Source organism: Bombina bombina, chromosome 4, assembly GCF_027579735.1.
Source record: "Bombina bombina isolate aBomBom1 chromosome 4, aBomBom1.pri, whole genome shotgun sequence".
Lineage (NCBI taxonomy): Eukaryota > Metazoa > Chordata > Amphibia > Anura > Bombinatoridae > Bombina > Bombina bombina.
In genome coordinates, this window is record NC_069502.1 from 407,663,762 (window position 1) to 407,689,934 (window position 26,173).

The 26,173-nt window shown below is 41.8% G+C and overlaps 1 protein-coding gene across 1 annotated transcript in view; it reads left to right on the forward strand.

The window, feature by feature from the left end:
* The window catches only part of XXYLT1 (xyloside xylosyltransferase 1), a 635,899-nt gene extending 609,998 nt beyond the window's left edge, over window positions 1-25,901 (forward strand). Inside the window, exon 4 of the mRNA XM_053710203.1 lies at window positions 25,370-25,901. Coding sequence (XP_053566178.1) covers window positions 25,370-25,766 — 397 coding nt within the window. The 3' untranslated portion in view covers window positions 25,767-25,901. The remainder of the gene's footprint in view (window positions 1-25,369) is intronic.
* The last annotated feature ends 272 nt before the right edge of the window (window positions 25,902-26,173 follow it).

Below are 26,173 nucleotides of genomic sequence, written 5' to 3' on the forward strand. Positions count from 1 at the left end.
GGAACCTTCCCTTAGCCGGTAGTTGGTTCTTCTTATTGGTCAGGGTGATGTCCTCCCTTACCTCATTTTCTAGTAGGGAGGGAGTTGGTCTGCCCGGCTTTCTGAGTTTTTTCTCTTGTTCTTTTCCAGGAATGTCCTGGTGCAAGTTTGCTAGCTACTCGGTTGGCTAGTTGCTATGGTTGGACGTTTAGTCTGACTGCCTATCCGACGGAAGCCTGCGGCTTTGTTTGTGGCGTTCCAGTTCTGCTCCTGGGTTTCTTTTCTGACCTACGGGTGTTCAGTTTCTCTGTGCTAGTTAGCTGTCTAAGGTAAGGTAGTCTTGTTCTACCTTTTGTCCCTTTTGTCCTTCTGGGACTTCGGTTCTGGTTAAGGCTTTCCATTGGTTCTTTTTGGATCCATGTAGGAGGTGATCTGGAATTTTTCCTTTCCTTGCTCTCCTCCGTCGGTAGAGTATTTTCTACGGGATTTTGTCCTCTTGCAGCCTGGTAGCCGCTCTTTTCGAGTTATGCTAGGGACTTCTCTCTCTGTTTTGTCCTTGATTCTTCGGGGATTGTTTCTGGAGGTTCTTTCGGGCCTTATTATCTGATTCTTCCCTTCTTTCAGTTAGGGATAATGTGGTGTGGGAGTGTGTTTGTTGTTTCCCTTGCCATTGTTCATGGAGAGGTTTTTCTTTGTGTGCTTCCTAAGAGTGGGATTTTTGTCTCCTCAGAGGCTTTTGTGCTCAGTTGTATCCAGAATTTAGTGTGATCTCTAACTGGGATCTTTATGGTTCTAATTGATGGGCAGTTACCTTGTCTTCTTCCTTATTTTGTTCTTCATGCTTCTGTTAAAGTAGTTTTTTTATTGGGTATCTGGGTTGTGTCAGGCTGTGGTGCCATCAGAATGGGCCGCCTCTTTGTTCCCGCCCGTTTGTATTCAGTGTCCTCTATAAGCTTGGATATTGTTTTCCAAAAAGTAATGAATGCCGCTGTGGACTCTCTCCGTTTTAAGAAGAAAAACTTAAATTATGCTTACCTGATAATTTTCTTTTCTACTGCACGGGGAGAGTCCACAGCTCCCCGCGCGTTTTTTTTCTGTGGGCGGCCTTAAATTCTTTTTTATTCGTTCTTCTAGCGCGTTTTTTTCACCCTGATATTTCTCCTACTGTTCCTTGTTCCCTTGGCAGAATGACTGAGGGAAGTGGGGGAGGTATTTAAGCCTTTGGCTGGGGTGTCTTTGCCTCCTCCTGGTGGCCAGGTTTTGTATTTCCCAAAAGTAATGAATGCAGCTGTGGACTCTCCCTGTACAGAAGAAAAGAAAATGATCAGGTATGCATAATTTAAAGGGACAGTCAAGTCCAAAAAAAACTTTCATGATTTAAATAGGAAATGTAATTTTAAACAACTTTCCATTTTACTTTTATCACCAATTTTGCTTTGTTCTTTTGGTATTCTTAGTTGAAAGCTAATTCTAGGAGGTTTATATGCTAATTTCTCTTGTTAAGTGTGTTCAGTCCACGGGTCATCCATTACTTATGGGATATATTCTCCTCCCCAACAGGAAGTTGCAAGAGGATCACCCAAGCAGAGCTGCTATATAGCTCCTCCCCTCACATGTCATATCCAGTCATTCTCTTGCAACCCTCAACAAAGAAGGAGGTCGCGGGAGGAGTTGGAGTTTTTACTTAATTATTCTTCAATCAAAAGTTTGTTATTTTAAATGGCACCGGAGTGTGCTGTTTTTCTATCTCAGGCAGTATTTGGAAGAAGAAACTGCCTGCGTTTTCTATGATCTTAGCAGGCGTAACTAAGATCCACTGGCTGTTCTCGACATTCTGAGGAGTGGGGTTACTTCAGAACATGGGAATAGCATGCGGGGTCCCCCGCAAATGAGGTATGTGCAGTACAATATTTTCTGGGAATGGAATTGACTAAGAAAATACTGCTGTTACCCGTATGATGTAAGTACAGCCTTAAATGCAGTAGTAGTGACTGGTATCAGGCTGATAAATGTATGCACAGTAGAGTTATTTTCTAGGGACTAGAATTTGACTGAGAAAATACTGTTAATACTGAAATAATGCTTAAGCCTTATCTGCAGTGGTAGCGACTGGTTGCAGGCTTAGTGATAACTTTGCAAGACATTTAAAGAAGTTTATTTTCAAAACGTTTACTGGCATGTTATTCGTTTTGTGAGGTACTTTGGTGATAAATCCTTTGGGCATGAATTTTTTTCCACATGGCTAACGTATATTTCTGCATAGAAACCGTTATATCAGGTCTCCCACTGTTGTAAATGAGCGGGAGGGGCCTCTTTTTAGCGCCTTGTTGCGCAGTTAAAATTCTAGCACAGTCTTCCTGCTTCTTCCTCCTTGATCCAGGACGTCTCTAGAGAGCTCAGGGGTCTTCAAAATTCGTTTTTGAGGGAGGTAATCAGTCACAGCAGACCTGTGACAGTGTGTTAGACTGTGATAAAAACGTTTAATATTAATTTGATATCCGTTTTTTTGGGTACTGAGGGGTTAATCATCCTGTTGCTAATGGGTGCAATCCTCTGCTAATTAATACATTTAAAGAATTGTTGACTATAACTGAATTAGTTCTTTGTTACTCAACTGTGTTTTTTAAAAGCGCTGCAGCGTTTTTTATATTGCTTGCAAACTTATTGAAAGTATTTTCCAAGCTTGCTAGCTTCATTGCTAGTCTGTTTAAACATGTCTGATACAGAGGAATCTGCTTGTTCATTATGTTTAAAAGCCGTTGTGGAGCCCAATAGAAATATGTGTACCAATTGTATTGATGTTACTTTGAAAAATCAATCTGTACCAATTAAAAAATTATCACCAGACAACGAGGGGGCAGTTATGCCGTCTAACTCTCCTCACGTGTCAGTACCTTCGTCTCCCGCTCGGGAGGTGCGTGAGATTGAGGCGCCAAGTACATCAAGGCCCTTACAAATCACTTTACATGATATGGCTAATGTTATGGAAGAAGTATTATACAATATGCCCGAGTTAAGAGGCAAGCGCGACAGTTCTGGGTTAAGGACAGAGCGCGCCGATGACACGAGAGCCATGTCTGATACTGCGTCACAATTTGCAGAACATGAGGACGGAGAGCTTCATTCTGTGGGTGACGGTTCTGATTCGGGGAGACCGGATTCAGAAATTTCAAATTTTAAATTTAAGCTTGAGAACCTCCGCGTGTTGCTAGGGGAGGTGTTAGCGGCTCTGAATGATTGTGACACGGTGGCAATCCCAGAGAAATTATGTAAGCTGGATAAATACTACGCGGTGCCGGTGTGTACTGACGTTTTTCCTATACCAAAGAGGCTTACAGAGATTATTAGTAAGGAGTGGGATAGACCCGGTGTGCCTTTTTCCCCTCCTCCGATATTTAGAAAAATGTTCCCTATAGACGCCACCACACGAGACTTATGGCAGACGGTCCCTAAGGTGGAGGGAGCAGTTTCTACTTTAGCCAAGCGTACCACTATCCCGGTGGAGGATAGCTGTGCTTTCTCAGATCCAATGGATAAAAAATTAGAGGGTTATCTTAAGAAAATGTTTGTTCAACAAGGTTTTATATTACAGCCTCTTGCATGCATTGCGCCTGTCACTGCTGCAGCGGCATTCTGGTTTGAGTCTCTGGAAGAGGCGATTCGCACAGCACCATTGGATGAATCTCTGAGCAAGATTAGAACCCTTAAGCTGGCTAATGCGTTTGTTTCGGATGCCGTAGTGCATTTAACCAAACTTACGGCTAAAAATTCCGGATTCGCCATACAGGCGCGCAGAGAGCTTTGGCTCAAATCCTGGTCAGCAGATGTAACTTCTAAGTCTAAATTACTAAACATTCCTTTCAAAGGGCAGACCTTATTCGGGCCCGGCTTGAAGGATATTATTGCTGACATTACTGGAGGTAAGGGCCACACCCTTCCTCAGGACAGGGCCAAATCGAAGGCCAAACAGTCTAATTTTCGTGCCTTTTGTAATTTCAAGGCAGGAGCAGCATCAACTTCCTCCGCTCCAAAACAGGAAGGAACTACTGCTCGTTACAGACAGGGTTGGAAAGGCAACCAGTCATGGAACAAGGGCAAGCAGGCCAGAAAGCCTACTTCCGCCCCTAAGACAGCATGAAGTCATGGCCCCCTTTCCAGAGACGGATCTAGTGGGGGGCAGACTTTCTCTCTTCGCCCAGGCTTGGGCAAGAGATGTACAGGATCCCTGGACGTTGGAAATTATATCTCAGGGATACCTTCTGGATTTCAAAACTTCTCCTCCACAAGGGAGTTTTCATCTGTCAAGGTTATCAACAAACCTAGTAAAGAAAGAGGCATTTCTACAATGTGTACAAGACCTCTTAGTGATGGGAGTGATCCACCCAGTTCCGCGGACGGAACAGGGGCAAGGGTTTTATTCAAATCTGTTTGTGGTTCCCAAGAAAGAGGGAACCTTCAGACCAATCTTAGATTTGAAAATCTTAAACAAATTCCTAAGGGTTCCATCGTTCAAGATGGAAACCATTCGGACCATCCTACCCATGATCCAAGAGGGTCAATATATGACCACAGTGGATTTAAAGGATGCCTACCTTCACATACCGATTCACAAAGATCATTATCGGTACCTAAGGTTTGCCTTTCTAGACAGGCATTACCAGTTTGTAGCGCTTCCCTTCGCGTTGGCTACGGCCCCGAGAATTTTTACAAAGGTTCTGGGCTCTCTTCTGGCGGTACTAAGACCACGAGGCATAGCGGTGGCTCCGTACCTAGACGACATTCTGATACAAGCGTCAAGTTTTCAAAATGCAAAGTCTCATACAGAGATAGTTCTAGCATTTCTGAGGTCGCATGGGTGGAAAGTGAACGTGGAAAAGAGTTCTCTGTTACCACTCACAAGGGTCCCTTTTCTAGGGACTCTTATAGATTCTGTAGAGATGAAGATTTACCTGACGGAGTCCAGGTTATCAAAGCTTCTCAATGCTTGCCGTGTCCTTCACTCCATTCCAAGCCCATCAGTAGCTCAGTGCATGGAAGTAATCGGCTTAATGGTCGCGGCAATGGACATAGTGCCATTTGCGCGCCTACATCTCAGACCGCTGCAACTATGCATGCTAAGTCAATGGAACGGGGATTACTCAGATCTGTCCCCTTTGCTAAATCTGGACCAGAAGACCAGAGATTCTCTTCTCTGGTGGTTATCACGGGTTCATCTGTCCAAAGGAATTACTTTTCGCAGACCAGATTGGACGATTGTAACAACAGATGCCAGCCTACTAGGCTGGGGAGCAGTCTGGAACTCCCTGAAGGCTCAGGGATCGTGGACTCAGGAGGAGAAACTCCTCCCGATAAACATTCTAGAATTAAGAGCAATATTCAATGCTCTTCTAGCTTGGCCTCAGTTAGCAACACTGAAGTTCATCAGATTTCAGTCGGACAACATCCCGACTGTGGCTTACATCAATCATCAAGGGGGAACCAGGAGTTCCCTAGCGATGTTGGAAGTCTCGAAGATAATTCGCTGGGCAGAGTCTCACTCTTGCCACCTGTCAGCGATCTACATCCCAGGCGTGGAAAACTGGGAGGCGGATTTTTTAAGTTGCCAGACTTTTCATCCGGGGGAGTGGGAACTTCACCCGGAGGTATTTGCCCAACTGATTCATCTTTGGGGCAAACTGGATCTGGATCTCATGGCATCTCGCCAGAACGCCAAGCTTCCTTGTTACGGATCCAGGTCCAGGGACCCGGGAGCGGTGCTGGTAGATGCACTAGCAGCCCCTTGGGTTTTCAACATAGCTTATGTGTTTCCACCTTTTCCGTTGCTACCTCGACTGATTGCCAGGATCAAACAGGAGAGAGCATCGGTGATTCTGATAGCGCCTGCGTGGCCACGCAGGACCTGGTATGCAGACCTAGTGGACATGTCGTCCTGTCCACCATGGTCTCTACCCCTGAGGCAGGACCTTCTAATTCAGGGTCCTTTCAACCATCCAAACCTAATTTCTCTGAGGCTGACTGCTTGGAAATTGAACGCTTGATTCTATCAAAGCGTGGGTTTTCGGATTCGGTTATTGATACATTAATACAGGCTCGGAAACCTGTTACCAGAAAAAATTACCACAAGATATGGCGTAAATATTTATATTGGTGTGAATCCAAGAGTTACTCATGGAGTAAGGTTAGTATTCCTAGGATATTGTCTTTTCTACAAGAGGGTTTAGAAAAGGGCTTATCCGCTAGTTCACTAAAGGGACAGATTTCTGCTCTGTCTATTCTTTTTCACAAGCGTCTGGCAGAGAATCCAGACATCCAGGCTTTTTGTCAGGCTTTGGCTAGGATTAAGCCTGTATTTAAAGCTGTTGCTCCTCCGTGGAGCTTAAACTTGGTTCTTAAAGTTCTTCAGGGGGTTCCGTTTGAACCCCTTCATTCCATTGATATTAAGCTTTTATCTTGGAAAGTTCTGTTTTTGATGGCTATTTCCTCGGCTCAAAGAGTCTCTGAGTTATCTGCCTTACATTGTGATTCTCCTTATCTGATCTTTCATTCAGACAAGGTAGTTCTGCGTACTAAACCTGGGTTTTTACCTAAGGTTGTTTCTAACAAGAATATCAATCAAGAGATTGTTGTTCCATCCTTATGTCCTAATCCTTCTTCAAAGAAGGAACGTCTTTTGCATAATCTAGACGTGGTCCGTGCTCTGAAGTTCTACTTACAGGCAACTAAAGATTTTCGACAAACTTCTTCTCTGTTTGTCGTTTACTCTGGACAGAGGAGAGGTCAAAAGGCTTCGGCTACCTCTCTCTCTTTTTGGCTTCGTAGCATTATACGCTTAGCCTATGAGACTGCTGGACAGCAGCCTCCTGAAAGAATTACAGCTCATTCCACTAGAGCTGTGGCTTCCACCTGGGCCTTTAAGAATGAGGCCTCTGTTGAACAGATTTGCAAGGCTGCAACTTGGTCTTCACTTCATACTTTTTCCAAATTTTACAAATTTGACACTTTTGCTTCTTCGGAGGCTGTTTTTGGGAGAAAGGTTCTACAGGCAGTGGTTCCTTCTGTTTAATGTTCCTGCCTTGTCCCTCCCATCATCCGTGTACTTTAGCTTTGGTATTGGTATCCCATAAGTAATGGATGACCCGTGGACTGAATACACTTATCAGGTAAGCATAAATTATGTTTTCTCTTGTTAAATTTATTTTTCTTGTAGTGTGTTCAGTCCACGGCCCGCCCTGTCTATTTGAGGCAGGTTCTAAATTTTAAATTATAACTCCAGTCACCACTGCACCCTATAGTTTCTCCTTTCTCGTCTTGTTTCGGTCGAATGACTGGATATGACATGTGAGGGGAGGAGCTATATAGCAGCTCTGCTTGGGTGATCCTCTTGCAACTTCCTGTTGGGGAGGAGAATATATCCCATACGTAATGGATGACCCGTGGACTGAACACACTACAAGAAAAATAAATTTATCAGGTAAGCATAAATTATGTTTTCTTAGACCTTAAAGACTTCCTCTAATCTGAATGCATTTTGAACACTTGAGGGCATTAGTTCATGTGTTTCATATAGATAACATTGAGCTCATGCACGTGAAGTTACCCTGGAGTGAGCACTGATTGGCTAAAATGCAAGTCTGTCAAAATAATTGAAATAAGGGGGCAGTTTTCAGAGGCTTAGATATAAGGTAATCACAGAGATAAAAAATGTATTAATATAACTGTGTTGGTTATGCAATACTGGGGAATGGGTAATAAAGGGATTGTCTTTCTTTTTAAACAACAAAAAATCTGGTGTTGACTGTCCCTTTAAGTTATTATTATTAGTGCTAAATACTATGGCATGCAGTGGTTGAAAGGGCAGGAGAGGAGACTGATGCTTTTAATGCTTTAAAATGTTGCAATAATTTAGCTCTTAAAGGGATACGAAAATAATTTATCTTTCATGAATCCGATAAAGCATGCAATTCTAAACAATTTTCTAATTCTATTATTCATTTTCTTTATTCTCTTTGTATCTTTTGTTGAAAAGCAGGAGCATACGATTAGGAGCCTGCCTTTTGCAGGAACACTATATGACAGCAGTTTTGCAAGAATGTTATCCATTTGCAAGAGCACTATTTCCTTCCATGTAGTGGACAACAAAGAACACCATGCGAACGAAGCAAATCTGATAATAGAAGTAAATTGGAAACCTTTTAAAAATTGTATGCTCTGTCTGAATCACAAAAGAAAATTGTTGGGTTTTATATCTTTTTTTTTTTTTTTTTTTAAATAGTTTTTATTGAGGTAAAATGGCAAAAAAAAATGTAATGTCAAAAAGAGATATCATGGCAACATGCCCATTTGATATACATTACATTTTACAAGATAAATTGAACAAGCATGTCTTCACAACAGTAGAATCTGGACTTAACTCAGCCCAAAGGTATAACTTCAAGCCATGAGTATTACCTCATTTTTACATAAGTGCATGGACACAGGACAAATAAAACAACTCCAAAAAGCTAGTTGGGTGTAAGCCTAGTTTCAATGACCAAACTAAAACCTTATGCAGGCTTGTGCTTGTCCCTGGAATATTCAGCTGATCCTTTAGCTAAGCAACATAACAATCGAGAGTGGTTAAATAAAGGTGGGAATGGGTATCTCCCCAATTAGATTCATTCCTCAGGTTATCTCCATTCCACCGGCTGATGGTACATACATGGGGGGATGGGCCTACCCCAGATACATATGTTGAAGTGGTAATGGTTGAAAGCAAAACTTTCTTGCAAGACAACAGGGTAGAGAGGGGAATTGAGGAGAAAAGGGGGGAAAAAAAAGGAAGGGGGAGAAAGGTAGGGCCCAATGGGGGCCTGTCTAGAAGGGCAAAGGTTTCATTTAAATTCTGGTTGTAAATACGATCCCGTGGGAGTAAAGTCTGCGCACTCGCATGGTACTCCTTTCCCAGGTTTCCCAGGGTGCCCAGACCTGACCATGTAGACCCAATTTGCCACTACAGCTCAAAGAATATTCTTCCATAAAACGGATGTATATGACAGTCTCTCTGACCATGTTAAACGTGACTTGAGAGGATCTAAGCCAGCATCTAGCGATTGCCATTTTTGTGGCCAGGAGGATAATAATGCACAGTATTTTTTCTGGTTTGTTCAATTTACCTAGTCCTAGGTGAAAAAGGGCCGTATCTGGTGTGAGATTGTGAAGCAAACCTAATTGGTCTAGCAGTAACCCCACCCTCCTCCACACTCCCTGAACCTCCACACAACTCCACCAGACATGCAGATGCGTACCCCTACCTCCACACCCTCTCCAACATATATCCGGCCTATGAGGAAACATCTTATGTATTTGCTCCGGGACCCTGTGCCAGCGCAACATTAATTTTACAAATAGCTCAAAGAGCGTAACGCAATGGATCGCCATTTTTGTGTGTCTGATAGCTGTCTGATAGCTGTCTGCCAATCCACTTCGGGATATACCTGCCCCAGTTCTCTCTCCCACTCCAGAACCCGAAACTGCTTCACAAAGCCGTCCGAGCCTAGAAGCAGTTGGTAGTGGATCGTCATGGCTTTTCGGAGAGGCTTACCCACCAGCCACCTTCTCTCCCATTGAGTCAACTCCCTAGGGTTCAGTTTTGGGAATTTCCAGGCTATCAGCAAGGAAATAAATCTAAAAAACTCAAAGTGGTATTTCTTAGGGATATCTATATTTGGCAAGTCAAGAGCTTGCAGAGCCAATCCACGGGGTGAGTAAAGATCGCGAATCTGCTTTACCCCCCAAGCAGACCACATCTGGAGATGTGAGTCAGGAAGAGCAACAGTGCTCTTATTGAATGCACAGGCGAAGGATGAGGAGCAACCTGTGGGAGGCCATGGAGGTCCCTCCACACTCTAATACAGGCCCCAATAATAGGGTTGTCCACTCCTATAAGAACGTCCGAGTGCCTAGGGACCCAGATAAGATCCTCCAGGAGCAGTCCTGAAGGAAGTACAGCCTGCTCCAGTTGGCCCCATCTAGTTTCCTCCGGCGGGACTCCCCAGGCTGTAATGTGTGACAGCATAGCTGCTTCATAATATTTGCGGATGCAGGGGGCTGCAAGCCCACCGTGTAAGACAGGTTTTTGTAATTGTTGCATAGCAACCCTCGGAGGTTTACCCTGCCAGATAAATCTACTTATTATGGATTGGAGGCGCTTTAGGATGTAGTTCGGGACCCTCAACGGGATACACCTGAACAGGTATGTGGCCTTGGGCAGCAAAGTCATTTTGACTGATTGGATTCTCCCAATCCAGGAGATCTCATATTTAGCCCACTTTGTGGTGAGGCTTTCAAATTCTCTCAGTAGCGGGTCAAAATTAGACCGAATCACCGTCTTCGGATCAGGAGAGAGGATGATCCCCAGATGTTTTATTTGGATTGACGACCAGTCAAATGGGTAGGCTTCCTTTAGTTGGGAAAATTGTGTCGGAGGGAGATTGTTTTATATCTTTTTAAAGGGACATTGCAATGCAATGAACATTATTCATGCACTCAAGTCTTTCCTGAGCAGGACATGGCCAGTGATTGACAGCTGTGTGTGCATGTTGTTCCTGTCTGGCTTAACATCTATGTCCTGTTTAGTGCACCAATTCAGTATGATTCCAGAGCAGGAGTTTAACTATGTGTTTAATCCTTGGAGGAGCAAACACATAATTATCAAGGAACATTTGTGTAATATTAAAATGCTTTATGTAAATAAGGGTATATCATTGTGTTAGAATGTCTCTTAAAGGCACATGGAAAACATGTTTTCTTTCATGATTCAGATAGAGCATAGATTTTTCAACAACGTTCCAATTTACTTCTATTATCAATTTTTCTTCATTCTCTTAGTATCCTTTATTGAAGGAGCAGCAATGCACTGCTGAGAGCTAGCTGAAACATTGGTAAGTTAATAACGAGGAATATACTGTATGTGCTGCCACCAATCAGCAGCTAGCTCCTACGCCTACCTATGTATGACTTTTAACAACGAATACAAAAACAAACTTAGCTGCATGCACGCCACTATAGATTAGTGTCAGAAGCTGAGTTTAAACTAATTAAGACCAAATTAACATTATTTTACCAAAAAAGACAATTGTTTATTAATACATTTATATATTCACACTTCCTTATACTTTATAAACAAGGGTCCTTCTAGAAACAAGTTAAAAAAGCATCACTTAAAAAATATATATTAGTTAAAAAATAGTTCAAAAGTTTGATCAATTGTGTCCACATTATTAGAAGAAAAAAAGTCCTTTGTATAATCCGGTTGTAATTTTTTGTCCGCTTGTGGATAATATGATTTGTTTTCTTTCTGTGTTCCTGAATTATTAGCTTACGTTAATGATCAATGATCTGTATTCAGTCTGCAATCAATACTAGACAGTTTTGTGACTACTCACATTTGTATGACTTTCATTTCAACCGTATCTTGCTGCCGACTTTTCTCCCCTTTGCCTCTTGCTAGTGATACAGCGTGTCCTCAGCCCAGCCTTCCAAGCTTGGGGTCCAACCCGCAATTTTATCCAGCTCTTACATACAAGTGGATCCGGGCAGCTTAAACTGAGTACGGTGTCTGCTCTAAGGCAAACTTCCACACAAATTCTTGAGAATATCCCACCAAGTAAGCGAATGGCAACCGGTTTCAGCTTCTCCCTGAGCCTTTCTCAAGCCATATTTTCTAAATTTCCTTTCTTATTATTTAAAGGGTTTGGACCAAACTGTTAAGCCATATCTCTCTAGAATGGGAAGTTGACCAATTCCATTGTGTTCGTTATTGATCAAACGTTAACGTATGTAAAACATGTAAACAGTATATGCAATGCAAAATAATCTTATAAAAAACTTATAAAATTGAACAAAGGATACCAAGAGAATAAAGCTAATTAGATAATAGAAGTAAACTGGAAAGTTGTTAAAAAGTGTGTGCTCTATCCGAATCATGAATGACAAATTTTGGGTTTCATGTCCCTTTTAAAAGTTGCACTATTTTTGAAGTTTTATTTTTATTTTGTAACAGGAATATCACTTGTGTGCACATGCCTTTCTTAGAGACCAATTACTCACTGGCTGAGTCTGTTCACCTCTGGGATAGATTATGCTCATAGCTTTATTGTGATTACTAACATGCTCCATATAAATAAAAAATGTCTTGTTTGTAGGATATTTTTCCGTCTTAAACGGGAAGAGTCCACAGCTGCATTCATTACTTTTTGGGAATACAGAACCTGGCCGCCAGGAGGAGGCAAAGACACCCCAGCGAAAGGCTTAAATACCTCCCACACTTCCCTCATCCCCCAGTCATTATTTGCCTTTCGTCACAGGAGGTATGCAGAGAGGTGTCAGAAGTTCGAGAGGAGGGTAGTACTCTTCGAAATGGGACTGGAGTTTTAAGTAATCCTGTCAGGCTCTCAATGAGAGCTTGGATGAAAGTTAGAGTCCGGAGATGCAGGGAGAGTTTCCCTGCAAAACCATCCCAACTCATATTAACAGCTCCTTGGCAATCAGCATTGACGAGTTTCGCTGCCTGCCTTTCTTCACTCAAGTCCATGTCAGAAACGAGGCTACTATCTGTCACACTTGAAGGGCCGTGTTCCTGTTCCAAGGTGTAGATTCCGGTAAGATCGTTTCATTTTATTTCGATATGTGAATGTAATGTTAACAAAACAAGGTAGGGTCTCAGTGGGACTCCTTTTATCTTAATAAGGAATCATGGGTTAATATCTCCTAAGGGGGTTATTGAACAGGGGGAACTTTAATCATGTTTGTTTTATTGCTTCTATCTGCAAATGTGTAGCAATACCTATTCTCATGGTTTTTTACTTAACATAGTGGCCTTATCTTAATGCCACGATCTCTTGAGATTGCGTGCCCTTTTTTTTTACTGGCATGGTGCACGTTGTGACGGTGTGGTTATGTTATTTCTCACTTCCGTATACTTACTGTGTGGCGACAGAGAGAGTCTAGCTCATGGGTTGTCTGGTTCACAGGAGGTACTGAGTGCCCCAGCCATTGGGGGTGTAAAAAGGGTGCCAGTTTGTGTTTGTCATTTTTTTAATATGGAGGATTATGATATCTTAGACACGACACGTAGAATGCGTCTTGTGATGAATATGAAATGGCCTGGGTAATCAATGCCCATCAGTTATGTTTCAATTGCCGTTCTAGAGTACTCTCTTCTCCTGAATCGGGGAGCTTAGAGTACGTTGAGCCATCCGCCTCCGAGGTTTCCATGTCCCGTGATGCGCGTGCCCCAGACCCTTTCTCGGCTACGCAAGCAGGTGTCCCTATGGCCTTTACTCCTTAGGAGGGTGGCTTGTTTCCTCCAGAGGTTATGGCACGGTTCCGCATGGCCATTTCTATGGCGCTGACTCATTTATATTTCCCAAGTGAAATATTTCTAAGATACTGTCCGTGTTCTGTTAACCAGGGCCTGTCGGGCGTGGGATCGCCTGGGGATGAAGCTAATCTCCTTAACGTCTCCGTTTTACTTTTTTCTTTATGTTTCGGTTCCAGTTCTGAGCTTTGGTGAATGGGGCCTTTGATCGGCTGGTCCCGTTGGCGTTCTCATTCACCTTGGGCGTTCACCCACGGGAGCTGTCTTCCTTTTATTTTGATCTGGATAGATGTGTTTGATTTGTTTTTTCTTAAAGGGACACTGAACCCAAAAATTTTTTCTTTCGTGCTTCAGATAGAGCATGCAATTTTAAGCAACTTTCTAATTTACTCCTATTATCAATTTTTCTTTGTTCTCTTGCTATCTTTATTTGAAAAAGAAGGCATCTAAGAACTCTGGACAGCACTTTTTTATTGGTGGATGAATTTATCCACCAATCAGCAAGAACAACCCAGGTTGTTAACCAAAAATGGGACGGCATTTAAACTTACATTCTTGTATTTCAAATAAAGATACCAAGAGAATGAAGAAATTTTGATAATAGGAGTAAATTAGAAAGTTGCTTAAAATTTCATGCTCTATTTGAATCACGAAAGAAAAAATTTGGGTTCAGTGTCCCTTTAAGCTCATGTCTGATATATTTCCGTTTTGAAAACGTTCTTCTCTGGAACCGATACTTGCGATTTTGTGGCCGTGTGGCCACGGAAGTTGCGCACTTTTTGAATAACAGCATTATGTTTTCTAGTTCAGTTATCAAACCTTCGGGTCGATTTTTCTTGGACCTTGGACAGTTCTGGAGTGTCCTTATACAAGGCAGGTACTGGTTGGACGCTTTTCTGCTGTTACTTGGGTTCATGTCACCCTCGTGGTGCTGATTTAATCCTGTCGGATTCTGAATGTCACTTGGTCTATTGATATGACTCCGGGCTCGTATCCTATTTCGAAGTATGAGGCCTAGTGTGTAGATACAACACTTCTGCATAGATGGTTGTGAGGCCGATCTAAGGTTGGCTTTTTCTGGCTACTCGCCTGGGATACGGATCTGTCTTTTCAGGCAGCATCATGGTTCTTTCAGGTCCCTGGAGACTCAGAACCATAGTTTCCATTTCTTTGGAGATGGGAGATGTTAATGAGCTCTGTGGTCTAGTGTTACGAGTGGTGAACGATTTGCGTCTTAACTTTAGCCTAATAACATGGCTTTGCGGTGGCAGAGTCTCCTTCCTTCCCGCCTTGGGTGGGTCATCTGGTCTGGAAGTGCGGGCATGTCCTTCTTCATTTGCTCAGAATGACATTAATCTAAGAGGTGGAGTGCAGGGGTTTCCCTGCCTTCTGTGGGGAGCTGCGAGGCTTCCAGCTTCTACCCTGTTAAAGGGTTTTTTTTGGAAGATCAATTCTGCAAGGATCTTTGGAGGTTTTTGTCTCTTCCATATAGGATCTACCCTTGGTCTGACCATGGTCTTCGACGCTCGGGTGTTATCGGCGACCTCGTGGCAAATCTAGCCTTGGGGCTTAATAGTGAAGGGCCGAGGTCGGTTACAGATGGGTGCCTTTCTGGGGTCAGGTAGATGACAAATTTATCCTCCATGCCCCGTTGGGGCTTCATGGAGGGTGTTCTATGTCTATCTCACTGGGATAGCAAGCAGAGGGTTCAGGGTTCACATCCACCTTCGGGTGCTGGTTGCTACCTTGCCAGCGTGTGTAACACGTGGTTAAGCTTGTCTTTGAGATTTTTCCTTGCAATCTAGGAGCACTGGGTTTCGCATTCTTAAACTAGTCAGCAGTTCTTTCAGACTCTTGGGATTGAGGCTGTTGCAGGTCGCCAAGTCTACGGACTTTAGATGGTGTGCTCCTAATCATAGGAGGCAGCTAAGTGTTCCTCAGGAACTTAGATCCTTCAATCGATTCCTTTTTTCGAGGACTCTGGCCTAGGACCATGTCTCTCCCTGGATCGGGTGTGGACGGTTCGGTCTAACCTTAGGTGTTGTGGTCCCGTGTGTCCCTTTGAAAGGGGTGGGGCTCTTTTCTCATGGGCGATTCTTATCTGCCTAAGGCTGAGGTTATAAGTCTCTCTGACGGATCCCTACTGGTTTTTCTGGTGCATTTGATGTTCCTGTAGACTCCAGGTGTCTATTTAACTGGGTTGGCGATATTGGCCAAGGGGTCTCGCCTCTATTGTTAAGGTGGTTTCCGTTGCTTTAGTTCCCTTCTCTCTTAGAGTGGGGGATGAGTCTTGTGTGTTCTCCTGATTCAGAGTTACCTCAGTATCTATGACGACCTGTGGGTCCTTGTTTTGTAGGGGTTTTTCCCTTCTTGCATTTCAGAATCCTGAAAAGGAACATGCGGAGTAGTGACTTGTTTCACCGTCCCTGCAGCAGGAGGCTGGGGGTTTGAACTCTGGTAAGAAGACTCCTGTTTTTTTTTTTTTGGATTCTGATATTTAGATGCTGGGGGTCTGAGAACTCTCTTCTCTTGGGAAGTGTTCCTCTTTATTGAAGACAGCAGTGTAGGGGGTCTCGTGCCCGAGCACAAAGTCTCTGTCCTGACTCAAGGTAGCATGCCGTTTTTAGTGGTGGTCAGAGTTCTACTCAGGGGTTTTGCTCATCATAGATCCATCCTTTTTCTTCCAGAGGTCTGGGACTCTTGTCTTCGAACTTGACTAGTTTTTGGGCTGGGACCATTACTCTGGAGAGAAGGTCAGGATCGGTTACTCTATGCATTGTTGACCGCTTTCTTCTTGAGTCTGTCCTCCCCTTCGGTGGGAGGACTTTTGATGTCCTCCTCTTTTCTAACTGTGTCTGGTGCTGGGAGGGGACGCACCTTGGAGCCTGGTATTCTGAGGTTTGTTGTCAAGTTTTTCGGCGCCTCTTCTGTGGTTTGGGTTCCACGATGGCTGGGCCAGCCTTCCTACCTGGAAGCTGGTCATGCTAGTTCCTGTTCAGATGGCTTGCTTTTCTCTTGGAGAGCTCTTTCTAGCTGCTGGGATAGTTATCCTGTCTATGCTTGTCTAGCCTGCAGGTTTCGACTTGATACAATACAACAGGGAACTCATGTTTTTCTGGAGCACCTTATGGTATGGTGCTGTATCAGGGATATGAGGAAGATCCTCAGGTCCTCTTGGGACGTGTTTCCCTGGGTATGGACTTTTTCAGGTCCTTATGTTTCTAGGGAGTTCATCTCCCTGGGCTCTTCTATTGTGACAACCTTGGGTTGTTCTATGTTTATTGAGCCGTGTGGAACGGTTATTGGATTTCTTCTGGGGATCTGTTCTCCCTCTCGGGGGATGATAGAGGTCCTTGTCCTTTCGGCCGGGTACTTTTCATGGGAGTCGAGAGCCGCGGTGCTGGCTGTGCTCGGGAGACTCTGGGGCTGAGTGGTCTATAGCTCGGCTTTGCTGGTTGTGTAACTGATGTGCAGTTACCTGGGCTTCGGGATTTTACCTGTGTCGTTTATCTTTTTATAGGGTGTCGGCTAATTTCAGGCTGGGGTGCCTTTTGAAGGGGCCTCCTTTTTTGTACCCACCCTTTGTTTGCATTCAGTGTCCTCTAGCTTGGGTATTGTTTTCCTAAAAGTAATGAATGCAGCTGTGGACTCTTCCCGTTTAAGAAGAAAAACATAAATTATGCTTACCGATAATTTGCTTTTCTTCTGACGAGAAGAGTCCACTGCTCCCGTCCGCGTTTTGTCTATAAGGCGGCAGTAATTTGTTGTTCTTCTGGCACCTTTTTTCACCCTGATATTTCTTTTACTGTTCCTTGTTCCCTTGGCAGAGTGACTGGGGGATGAGGGAAGTGGGGGAGGTATTTAAGCCTTTGGCTGGGGTGTCTTTGCCTCCTCCTGGTGGCCAGGTTCTGTATACTCAAAAGTAATGAATGCAGCTGCGGACTCTTCCCGTCAGAAGAAAAGAAAATTATCAGGTGAGCATAATTTTTTTTTTTTAAAATAACAATATTTGATATGTTCTCTTATTAGTTACAGGTCAAGTTGCACCTTATCAAACACGTATTGTTTGAAGATATAACTGTCAGTCTTGAAAAGCTGTTTATTTAAAGGACCACTAAATACAGCAGAATTGAGTAGTTCACAAATACACAATAAACAGACAATGCAATAGCACTTTGAATTTGAAATAAGCAGTAGAACATTTATAAAGTTAATCCAATTTTCCCTTCACCTGTATCATGTGACAGCCATCAGCCAATCAGAAAATGTATATATTGTGCACTTTTGCACATGCTCAGTAGATGCTGGAACTTTATAAATTGTGCATATAAAAAGAATGTGCACTTGTTGATAATGCAAGTATATTGGAAAGTTTTTTTTAAATTGCATGCTTTATCAGTCTACTTGAAAATGTTATTGTTTAAAAAGATAGATAATCCCTTTATTACCCATTCCCCAGATTTGCACAACCAATACGGTTATATTAATATACTTTTTACCTCTGTCATTTCCTTGTATATAAGCCTCTGCAGACTGCCCCCTTATCTCAGTGCTTTTTACAGACTTGCATTTTAGCCAATCAGTGCTAGATGCGCGGGAGTGAACACAACGTTATCTTTATTACTCATGAACTAACGCTGTCTAGCTGTGGAAAACTGTAAAAATGCACTGTGATAAGAGGTGGCCTTCAAGGGCTTTGAAATTAGCATATGAGCCTACCTATGTTTAGCTGTCAACGAAGAATAACAAGAGAACAAAGCAAATGTCATGATAAAAGTAAATTGGAAAGTTGTTTAAAATTGCATGCCCTATCTGAGTCATGCAAGTTTAATTTTGACTAGACTGCCCCTTAAAGTGTGTTATTGTAGGTCGCTGGTTTTCAAACCTGCCCTCAGGCCTCCCTTACAGGCCAGATTTTGAGGATATCTGAACTAGAGCACAGGTGAAATAACCAGCTGATTAGTAAAAGTGGTTATTTTATCTGTACTCACCCAAGGTAAGGTTTTTTATTTATTTTTTTAAACTTCCTCACTCTTCTAACTGGTGCGGTCAGGCAGTGCAATTTTCAGAATTAAATTACAGGAAAATTGAACAACATATATGATGAAGTATACTGCAAAGTTTTTTATTTTTTATTTTATTACTTACTAGTTGATAAGCTTGCCAAGAGGGCAATCTATGTGTTAAAAATGTAACCCCCCAAGCTACAAAAAATAAAGTAAAAATACAGAAATAAACAACACTATCCAAAATAAAATAAAAAATAAACCTAATCCCTATGAAAATAAAAAAGCCACCCCAAAATAAAAACAACCCCTAATCTAAGACTAAACTACCAATAGCCCTTAAAAGGGCTTTTTGTAGGGCATTGCCCTAAGGAAATCAGCTCTTTTACATTAAAAAATAAACAAAGTCCCCCCTAACAGTAAACCCCCCCCACACACACACACACACACCAAACCCCCAAAACTAAAAAAACTAACACTAATAAACCTAAACTGCCCATTGCCCCTAAAGGGGCATTTGTATGGGCATTGCCCTTAAAATGGCATTAAGCTCTTTTTCACTGCCCTTAAAAGGGCATTCAGCTCTTTTGCAAATTGCCCAATAAACCCTAATCTAAAAAAAGAAAAAAAAAACTAACACTAAAGCCCCAAATAGGTACTCACGGTTTCAGAAGTCCGGTGGAGGAGGTCTTCTTCCAGGCGGGTCCATCATCTTCATCCACAGTGAAGGCAGCGCGGAGCGGAGGTCCCGAGCTGTCTTCCCAGATGTGGCGATCTTCGGCGGTGGTCATCTGTGGCGGCGGCGGTCCTCGCGGTGGCGGTGGTTCTAGGCGGCATGGAGGCTCCTCTTCATCCGATGTCCGTCATATACTGAATATTGAATGCAAGGTACCGCAATCAATTTGGGGTACCTTGCATTCCTATTGGCTGAATTTTTCAAAACAGCCAATAGGATTAGAGCTACTGAAATCCTATTGGCTGTTCAAATCAGCCAATAAGATTTCAGTAGCTCTCATCCTATTGGCTGATTTTGAAAATTTCAGCCAATAAGAATGCAAGGTAAATATGGGGTACCTTGAATTCAATCTTCAGTGTGCGGTGGACGATCACATGAAGAGGAACCTCCATGCCTTCGCCGATGACTGCGACCGAGGATCGCCACATCTGGGAAGACTGATTTGGACCGCTCCGCGCCGCCTTTGCTGTGGATGAAGATAATGGACCCGCCTGGAAGAAGACCTTCTCTGCCGGATTTTTGAAACCATGAGTACCTATTTGGGGCTTTAGTGTTAGTTAGTTTTTTTAATTTTTGGGGGGGTTTTGTTTTTTTAGATTAGGGTTTATTGGGCAATTTTGCAAAAGAGCTGAATGCCCTTACAAATGCCCCTTTGGGGGCAATGGGTAGTTTAGGTTTATAAGTGTTAGTTTTTTTTATTTTGGGTGGTTTGGTGGGTGGGGGGGGTTTTACTGTTAGTGGGGACTTTGTTTATTTTTAATGCAAAAGATCTGATTTGTTTAGGGCAATGCCCTACAAAAAGCCCTTTTAAGGACTATTGGTAGTTTATTCTTAGATTAGGGGTGTTTTTATTTTGGGGGGGCTTTTTTATTTTCATAGGGATTAGGTTTAATTTTTTTTATTTTGGATAGTGTTGTTTATTATTTCTTGTAATGTTAGCCTTTTTTATTTTCTGTAATTTTAGATTAATGTAATGTAATTTTTTTTTATTTTAATTGTAATGTAGTATTTTTTTAAATGTAATTAAGGGGTTAATTTAGGGGGTGTTAGGTTAGGCCTTAGTCATTAAATTAGTTTTGCATTGTGGGGTTGGCGGTTTAGGAGTTAATAGGTAAATTAAGTTTAATGCGTTGTGGGGGGTTGGCGGCTTAGAGGTTAATAGATGTATTAGATAGTTTGCGATGTGGTTGGCGGATTTTGGGGTTAATAATTGCGGACGGTTAGGTTTGGTTTTTTTAATACTTATTGCGGGCGTTTGCCTTTGCTGCATCCCAGTGGATTCCGAAAATGGCAGGGAATCGATGTCTGAGCACAATGACTATGTATTTATATATCCACACCATGTTCGTCAAACCATGTTTTCATGGACCTCACTTTGTGGACAGAGGTAAAGTCATGCTGGAACAGGAAAGGACCCTCTCAAAACTATTGCCATAACGTTGGAAGCACTGTATTGTCTAAAAAAATAAATTGTATCCTGTTGCATTAAGATATGCCTTCAGGGGAACTAAGGGGCCTAACACCATGAAAAACAAACCATACCATTATCCAACCTCACTAAACTTTACATTAGGAGCTAGGCATTCTGGTAGGTAGCGTTCTCCTGGCGTCCGCCACCCCCAGATTCTTCCATCAGACATCCACATGGTGAAGTGTGATTCATCACGCCAGAGAACACATTTCCACTGCTCCAAAGACCAATGGTGGTGGTTTACACCACTACAGCAGACACCTAGCATTGTGCATGTTTATGTGAGGTTTGTGTACATTTGTCCCCAACACTTCCACTTTACAATAATATAATTTACAATTGACCTGGGCAGATCAAGTTGTGCAATTTTGAAAACTTACATGTCGCAAAGGTGGCATTCTATGACAGTGCCACATTTAAAATCACTGAGCTCTTCAGTAATGACCCATTGTACGGCAATGTTGGCCTATGGAGATTTCATAGCTATGTGCTGTATTGTATGAACCTGTTAGTAGTGGGTGTGTCTGAAACACAAGACCTGAATAATTAGTAGAGGTGTCCACGTACTTTTGGACATAAAAAGATAAAAATTCCTAGAGTTCAGTGTCATCTGAGCTATAATTGAGCCTAATACTATGTAAAACACAAATTAAATTACAAATGAGAAAAAATCAGGCAAATAAATAAATAAATAATAATACATTCAATATAAGAAACTTTAGGTGACAGGTGATGGTTAGCCAACCATAGAGCAAAAAATCCTCTGATTTATATTTTTGTAAAATATTTGACTCTGACATTTCACAGTTGAGCAGTCAACTTTTAGCAAAGTAATGCCTTACATAAACTGTTCATATTCGGGAAAAATACATTTGCATAAAAGAAGTTTTGTTAAATGTATTTCGTATGAATAATTATTACTCCCATATGAAAACCTACAGTGCTGTAAATTCATCTTGCCGATATCAAGTAAAACAGAACTTATGAAAATCCTAATGAACTCTGTAGCGAAATTAAATTAATAACTCAGGGTGTGAACATATTATTTAACCCCTTAGTTACCAGGCATTTCAGACTAAAACTTCCCCAAAAGACCAGTGCATTTTTTTGCACTTTTGTCATCACTCCGTTTAAACAGAAATAGAGCCTTGGTTTTTTTTTTTTATTTACCTATCAAAACTATATTTTTTTTTTTGAGTAGATAACCTAAAGTATTGATCTAGGCCCATTTTGGTATATTTCATGCCACCATGTCACCACCAAATATGATTAACTAAAAAAAAATCGTTAACTTTTTCACAAACTTTAAGTCTCTCACTAAAAATGGGGCATGCAGAAATAGCGCAATCTTGCTACTGTTAGAGATATCACGGCAGAGAGAGGATCAGGGCAGCAACATCATACAGGGTATGGCGCAGGTCCTTAAGGGCTTGACGACCATCGCCGTAGCTGGTCCTTAAGGGGTTAAAGGCACATTGTACTATACAGTAAAATGTTCTCCCATTTAGGGCTAGATTACAAGTGGAGCGCAAAATTGCTGTGCGATAATTAACCAGCCATTACAAATGTCTGGTTATTGCTACCGCAAGCTCGCAATAGCAATTAGCGCTTATTAAAGTGATTGTCAATTTTGATGAATTAGTGCCCGGTTTTTTATAATCCTATTAAATACAAGGGCATTTTAATTCATCAAAATTGACATTTCACTTCTTTTCTTCAAAGACTTACCTTTTAATCCTGGCAGCCGCTCCAGCACTTCCTCCGCCCGTCACAAGCAGTCTTCTCGGGTCCAAAATGACATATCCGGCTTCCTCCAATCACGACGTTGCATCAGGCCAAGATTTCCCCGGGGGGAAGCCGTGATTGGAAGAAGCCGGGTTTGTCATTTCTGACGTCTGCAGAGGGTTCCGACGGCCGGGGGAATAGCTGGAGCGACTGCCAGGATTAAAAGGTAAGTTTTTAAAGAAGAGAAGTGATATGTCAATTTTGATTAATTAAAGTGCCCTTGTTTTTAATAGGATTATTAAAAACCGGGCACTAATTCATCAAAATTGACCTTCACTTAAACAACACATAGTCATTAGTCTAAACCGTTGGCAACAAAAGTGAGTACACCCTTAAGTGGAAATTTTCCCTCCCCGGTGTCATGTGACTCGTTAGTGTTACAAGGTCTCAGGTGTGAACTCTCTCATACTGAAAGTTCAACATGGCACCTCATGGCAAAGAACTCTCTGAGGATGGAAAAAAAAAATTGTTGCTCTACATAAAGATGGCCTAGGCTATAAGTAGATTGCCAAGACCCTGAAACTGAGCTGCAGCACAGTGGCCAAGACCATACAGCGGTTTCACAGGACAGGTTCCACTCAGAAAAGGCCTCACCATGGTCGAACAAAGAATTTGAGTGCAGGTGCTCAGCGTCTTTGGAAAATAGACGTATGAGTGCTGCCAGCATTGCTGCAGAGGTTGAAGGTGTGGGGGGTCAGCCTCTCAGTGCTCAGACCATACGCTGCACACATTGGTCTGCATAGCTGTCGTCCCAAAAGGAAGCCTCTTCTAAAGATGATGCACAAGAAAGCCTGCAAACAGTTTGCTGAAGACAAGCAGACTAAGGAGATGGATTACTGGAACCATGTCCTGTGGTCCGATGAGACCAAGATAAACTTATTTGGTTCAGATGGTGTCAAGCGTGTGTGGTGGCAACCAGGTGAGGAGTACAAAGACAAGTGTGTCTTGCCTTCAGTCAAGCATTGTGGTGGGAGTGTCATGGTCTGGGCCTGTATGAGTGCTGTCGGCACTGGGGAGCTACAGTTCATTGAGGGTACCATGAATGCCAACATGTACTGTGACATACTGAAGCAGAGCATGATCCCCTCCCTTCGGAGACTGGGCTGCAGGGCAGTATTCCAACATAATGACCCCAAACACACCTCCAAGATGACCACTGCCTTTCTAAAGAAGCTGAGGGTAAAGGTGATGGACTGGCTAAGCATGTCTCCAGACCTAAACCCTACTGAGCATCTGTGGGGCATCCTCAAACGGAAGGTGGGGGAGCGCAAGGTCTCAAACATTCACCAGCTCTGTGATGTCATCATGGAGGAGTGGAAGAGGGCTCCAGTGGCAACCTGTGAAGCTCTGATGAACTCCATGCCCAAGAGGGTTAAGGCAGTGCTGGAAAATAATGGTGGCCACACAAAATATTGACACTTTGGGCCCAATTTGGACATTTCCACTTAGGGGGGTACTCACTTTTGTTGCCAACAGTTTAAACATTAATGGCTGTGTGTTGAGTTATTTTGAGGGGGCAGCAAATTTACACTTATACAGGCTGTACACTCACTACTTTACATTGTAGCAAAGTGTAATTTCTTCAGTGTTGTCACATGAAAAGATATAATAAAATATTTACATAAATGTGAGGGGTGTACTCACTTTTTTGAGATACTGTATATAATCATATACATATATATTTAAAATTGCTGCCATCACTGCAATACTTACCACCTTTGCTGTGCGATGTTCTGATGCCGTCTCTGACATCAGAACGAGGCTCCCATAGGAGTTGCTGTGAACTTGTAATACCAGCACACATTAGTGTGCGATGGTATTACACAGTGGAGCGTGTATTGTGAATGATACAGTTTGCCAGCTGGAGTGTATTTAATTGTTTATAAATAGTTTCTTTACCTTTATTTTGTCATTTGAAATAACTGCTTTGCCTGTTGAAATTGCCATCTATATTGAAAATGTCAGTGCAATAGTATTGGCTTATCAGAAGATATGTAAATATGTAGGCCGCAACAGAACTCAACTCAAAGAGAGAGCCCATCTAATTTGAGTGTTTCACAGTTAACTGTTATCAGCTGCTTGCCAGAGTACTTTGTCCTTTAAATATCATTCATTTTTTGACTGATGTAAACAAGTCACAAATAACTTTTTTGAAGTTTGATATGGTACTAGGAAAATTGGCAAGCTTTTGTTAGTCTCGCCTTCAAGTTGCTGATACTGTTACTTTGTGGCCTATACATGTTACAGTAACAAAGAACAAAAACGTACAAATAATGCTGGCAGCTCAGAATTGGGTTCTTATTTTTCCTTATTGTGAAGACCTAACTAAGAGCCATGTATTTTACATTTACATTATCAAAAAACCCTTGTAAACTATAAACATTATTAAACATTTTGAGCTTTAACTGATTGAACCATTAAAATAAATTTAGAACTAAATCACACCTCTTCTTTATTCTATATGTGGTAATATAAGTTGAATGTTTAATGCCTTAGGCTTCTGAATGAAGTATTCATTTGGAGTTGTAACACTCTATTGGCATTGGTTCTTTAGTTCCAAGGTTCTTTCAAGAGACCAGCATTTCAAAATAGTTCCACCTGAATACAGTCTGACTATTTATTATTTTTGAAGAAGGGAGTTTTTAAATATTAAAATCGTGTTATGGCCTGTCATTTGGAACAGTTTTTATATGTAATATAATAAAATATAAATGGTGAATACATTGGAGGCTGAAACTATCTTCCAAGTGCTCCAAAAGAAATGTAAAAAATTATCTGAATTTTTATAAACTAAAAGAATTGTGAATTTAATATTAATATTAGACAAAGCTCCCCTTGAACACCTATGTGAAGGTGGTACGTATCATCATTTTTATTTATCATTTAAATGAAATCTTATTTACTATACATGAAAGTGGTACACAATTTTGTGATATTTTACTCTGCTAATGTTTGATATTTTGAACTTGTAACTATAAACACCCGCAGGGTACATGCCATTATAACAATTTATATCTTCTTTTGTTTTATGTCAGACATACGTTTTGGCAGTACCGCAGAGAGAACCCAAAGACCAAGGTTGGTGACCCACCACCCAACGGTATGCCTGGGTTCAACAGTGGAGTGATGTTGTTACACCTGGAAGCCATGCGCCTATCAAGCCTCTACAACCAGCTTCTAGAACCTGAGTCTGTGCGGCAACTGACAGATAAATACCATTTTAATGGCCATCTTGGAGACCAGGATTTTTTCACCATGATTGGAATGGAACACCCAGAACTTTTCTATGTTCTTGATTGTGGATGGAACCGACAGCTCTGCACATGGTGGAAGGATCATGGCTACAGTGATATTTTTGAAGAATACTATAGTTGTGATAGTCATATCAAAATAATTCATGGCAACTGCAACACACTAATTCCAGAGGACTAGAAGTTCCTTACAGTGGCTATAAACCTTTTCTGTCACATCTTGAGATGGATGCTTTGCATTTTGTTGTTTGGATATGACATGAGAATTATAATGTATTAAATACAATACTAAACAAAAAAAGTTTTGCATTTCCCAGATGGACATTTCTTTAATTGTACTTCTAATTTTCTATTTACACATTACGTTTTATATTTATTTTTTATTTTTTTTCACATTGGTCATTAGTATGAATATTGTATGAGGTCTTAGTTATTATCTACATTGTGTTTGGTTATTGAGTATACGCTTTAGAAATAGGTTTGTGAATAGTTTGTTTAAATGACTGGTAAATTATCTTTTGTACACCTAAATGCTCAGTCAAGTTAGATTTAATCATTTGTAAATATTGTGTTTTATGTTTTAAACAA